The sequence below is a fragment of the Sitophilus oryzae genome, unplaced genomic scaffold, assembly GCF_002938485.1.
Source record: "Sitophilus oryzae breed Bouriz unplaced genomic scaffold, Soryzae_2.0 scaffold_1067_pilon_pilon, whole genome shotgun sequence".
Classification (NCBI taxonomy): Eukaryota; Metazoa; Arthropoda; class Insecta; order Coleoptera; family Curculionidae; genus Sitophilus; species Sitophilus oryzae.
This window is the reverse complement of record NW_022145690.1, coordinates 600473-604885: the sequence shown is the minus strand read 5'-3', so window position 1 is coordinate 604885 and position 4413 is coordinate 600473. Positions and strand designations below refer to the sequence as shown.

General features: G+C 35.7%; 1 protein-coding gene across 1 annotated transcript; it reads left to right on the top strand.

The window, feature by feature from the left end:
• Positions 1-2416: 2416 nt before the first annotated feature.
• LOC115879146 lies at positions 2417-2890 on the top strand. Its single transcript, XM_030895822.1, has 3 exons — positions 2417-2532; positions 2598-2678; positions 2776-2890. Exons 1-3 carry the CDS (start codon positions 2417-2419, stop codon positions 2888-2890), a joined length of 312 nt encoding a protein of 103 aa, XP_030751682.1.
• The last annotated feature ends 1523 nt before the right edge of the window (positions 2891-4413 follow it).

Sequence of the window (4413 nt, the reverse complement as noted above, 5' to 3'; positions counted from 1 at the left end):
CATTTTAAATTGTCATCATTGACGTCCATATCCATTAAACAATTAAATGTTTGACATATATTAAGGATGTCTTCAAACCGATTCTCTAGAGTACCAGTTAAAATGTCTAAACTACCATAAAACACTGATATCTTGAAATTATCTTCAGAATTTTGATGTAGGTAATCATTCTGGATTTCATCATGAATTTTTTTTATTCTTCTTTGTCTTTTTGTGGAAAATGATGTTGATGTATTGCATTTATTTGCCAAAATAGTAGCCTGTTTTTTAAAATTTTCAAAATATTTTTCACTTCTTAATGATTTGAGATCTTTAGTTACCGCAGTAATCATATGAGCAGCTGTACATAAGATGATATTAATCTTTTGCAAGTGATTGAACAATATATTAATTTTATTCAGCACTTCATTATAATCGATTATATTTCAGTCGGAGATTCCCCGAATTTATTTCCATCGCGACTGCTTTCGTCTTCTTCTTTGGCGGCGCCGGCGCAACGTTATGTCTAGCCATTGTATTTTTATTTAGAGACAATGGTCTAGCGGTAGCGTAGTTTCAAACCCATATGAAAACTTTCGTACGTATACGCCTTCATTAGAGATTTAAATTATTAAATATAAGTAAACATTAAAAAACAAAAATAAAATGTGAGAAATATATACAAAGATATTTAAACCAAACCGAGTTTAAATATCTTTGAATATATACTATATAGGGGAGAGTGGGGCAAAGTGGAATGCGGGGCAAATTGGAATTAGATATACCGCCAAGCAGCAAAAATTATTAACCGCCCGAAACGTGAAGGTCATATGACGCTTCACTCCCACTCAAACCGAGAATGTGGTCGGAACAGGCGATCAGTCTGCATCGCGACATTTATGAAAGCGCCCGTTAATCGTTTAATTTACGCAGAATATATTTTGTGATAGCCACGTGCTCTGTGATGCTTTGTGTGCAACTTTTGGTTATTCGTCAAGGTAAGACATTATGTTTAACTACAGGGAAAAAAAGATTCTTAAAAGCAAGCAGTTTTTTCTTAAATAAATGTTTTTTTACTAAATTGTCGAATGGGGCAAAGTGGAATTAGTGCCATTCCACTTTGCCCCACCAAAAATTTTAGCATTTTTTCAAGCGGTGTGATTTTTTGACTATAAAATCATATTTTTATTATATTAAAAATGATTTATTTGTAAAAAATATTTTTTAAAAGTAAAATATAATAATATAAGGTAAAAATGTATTGCATTCCAATTTGCCCCACTGTAAAATGCTATGCTGTTTTCAATTTTTTTATAGATGGTGAGAAACTATGTTAAAAAATCAAAATATCAATCATGGGACGAAGAGGATATGACAGATGCAGTTACGGCAGTAAGAACAAACCGGTTAAGTTATGAGTCAGCGGCAGCTGTCTACAACGTACCACAACAACATTATTTCGGCGAGCCAAAAAAGCTTGCGTGACAGTCAAGAGGCTTCTACCAAGAGATTGGGCAGATTGAAGATGTTTTACTTCCGAGCAGGAGCAAGAACTCGTAAGCCACTGCCTATTTATGGAAAGTAGATATTTTGGATTAAGGATCAAAGATCTGAGATTTTTGGCATACGAGTTTGCCTCTCGTAATAATATTACTCACTGTTTTAATGATGACAAAGGACTGGCTGGGAAAGATTGGGTGCTATCTTTCTTGCAAAGGCACCCAGAGCTTGCGCTTCGTCAACCGGAGAAAACTTCGTTAGCAAGGGCTACTGGATTTAATGCAGTGTCTGTCCGTAAATTTTTTAAGATATTAGATGACTTATTTAAAAAACATAATTATACTGCAATAAAAAGTAATAAGTCAGATATATAATGTAGATGAAACAGGTATATCTACAGTTCCAAATAAGCCATCAAAGATTATTGCCTCAAAAGGAAAGAAGCAAGTAGGCACTCTTTCCTCAGCTGAAAGAGGAACAACGACTACCTCAGTCATTTGCTGTAATGCCGCTGGACGATACATACCTCCTCTCTTAATATTTCCCAGAGCTCGAGAAAACTCGGATCTATTAGAGGGAACCCCACCCGACACCCACCTTGTGTGTCGTTCTTCAGGCTGGATGAATTCGGATATATTTTGTCCCAACATTTTCTTAAGCACGTTCAGCCTACAGCAACGAATCGAGCTCTACTTATTCTAGATGGGCATGCAAGCCATACAAAAAATATTCGTTTGATTGAAACAGCTCGAAAAAATCATGTGGACATCTTATGTATTCCCCCCCCCATACGTCTCATCGACTCCAACCCTTGGACGTATCTTTTATGTTCCCCCTGAGTACCTTTTACTCCCAAGAGTGTGAGCTATGGCTCAGAAATCATCCAGGCAGACAAATAAGCATCAGCCAAATTGGGCTATTATTCGGAAAAGCATACATGAGGGCGGCAATACTTAAGAATGCCGTAAGTGGTTTTGAGAACACTGGGATATGGCCATTTAATCCCAGCATATTCCCTGAAGAGGCATTTGTAGCTAGTGAAACTACTAACAGGTAACTTAAATCACAGAATAATGTCTATAAAACATTATTTTAATACAAATTTGAATATCTTTCAGACCTGAGCCAACGAATCCTCCAGCAAACACTGAAAAAGCTAATACAACAGTAAATAATACAAATGCATCTTACCCTAATGAGTAGGTTTTATTCACCTACCTAATTTATAACTCAAACTTAAAATTATACCTTATTTTTTTCTCTCACTTTATATATCTTCACTTTTTTTTATTTCAGATCTATAAAGGAACATATTGATATTAATTCCTCATCTGACGAAGACGATGTTCCGTTGATGGCACTCAAAAATTTAATTGCCACCAAGTCCGTTACTTCTGAAAAACAGAACTGAAGCTGCAGCAAAAATATAACTGCAGAACCGATCGCTGGTTGCAGTAAGGATATGTTTGCAGGACCAATAGCTGATTACAGTAAAGATGTACCAAAACCCGTCGCTGATTTCAGCAAAAACATGTTATGCACAGAATATGTTAGTTCTGAAATAGGAGAAGAAACACCCGAGAATGACGTTGGATTTGAAGTTCCTGAAAGTCCAGTGAAAGAGATTATTACATCCCATAAGGAGTCTGGTAGTTTTTGCAGTCCACAGGAAATAATACCCGTTCCACAATGCAGTCAAAATATTACTGAACAAAAACCTCGGCGCACTAGAGGGAAAACTGCCGTGATCACTAGCAGTCCATATTATCTTGAACTAAAAGAGAAAAATAAAGCATCCTGTTAAAGTAGTCGCAAAGAGAAACAACGTATGGCGGCAAAAAAGAAAATACCCCATCTTGGTAAAAAAAGAAAAAGAAAAGTCAAATGTGTAAGGATGGTTTGGATAAAACTGAAAAGACCGACAATTGTTCCCAGTGTAACATGTGTGGCAGCTTTTATTATGACTCAAAACATCGCGAAGTTTGGATTTGCTGTTACATCTGTAAAGAATGGTCCCATGAAGGGTGCACATCTTATGAAAAGAGATGGGAAGCCTTACATTTGCGATATTTGTATGTAGAATAATATTTTAAACTGACTAGCTGATATTATTAATAACAAACACATATTCCAATTTACCTCCCATTCCTCTTTTGCCCGTTTGGGTAAAACGGAATAAAAACAATGTTTTTAAAAAATATGTGTAGCAGTATTTTTTTAATTTTTGGAGTTTTGAATTGGTATCATTTTTTAGAAATGTTTGAACTTTACTCTGATACTAAAATTATTTGGAAAATATTTAATAAATCAGGACTTATTAAGAAAAAAATCAATTTCATTCCGATTTGCCCCACTCTCCCCTACGTTATTTTGTTATCTTGAAGAGCTAAGGGCACGGTAGGGCACCGTTTGTTTTTGCGTTAAATTTAGTTTTTCTCCCCCTGGCCCCCTATACGACACGCCACTGGTACTTACTTAATTTTCTGAAACGCTTATGACTTTTTAAGGTACCTACGATCAAACATTTTGATTTGAAACGTAAAATCTGTTTCGATTACAATATTTAGTTCAGAATAACGAACCATTTTTTCACTAAAAAACGAATTCCTAAACTGATTTCATTAAACGACTCCCTCGCTGAGAACTGGAACTGTTAACTAAGGATGTTTATTTGCAAAATCATATGGAAAAAGCAATCGATATAAAATTATTTAAATGTTCTGATAGGCTAAAAGCCAAATCCAGGATGTGGCAACAGCCCACCGGACTTGGTCTGCAGATAAAAACTTTGTCCAAACTTTGTCCTGTCACAGACGATGAACTAGGATCATAAAAAATAGAAAATGGAAGCAAACGAGGCAGTTCAACGTTGCTGATTTCCCCTCCATATTGAAACCAGAAGGCAGAAACCATTTGCAGAAACAGTGAGCGTCT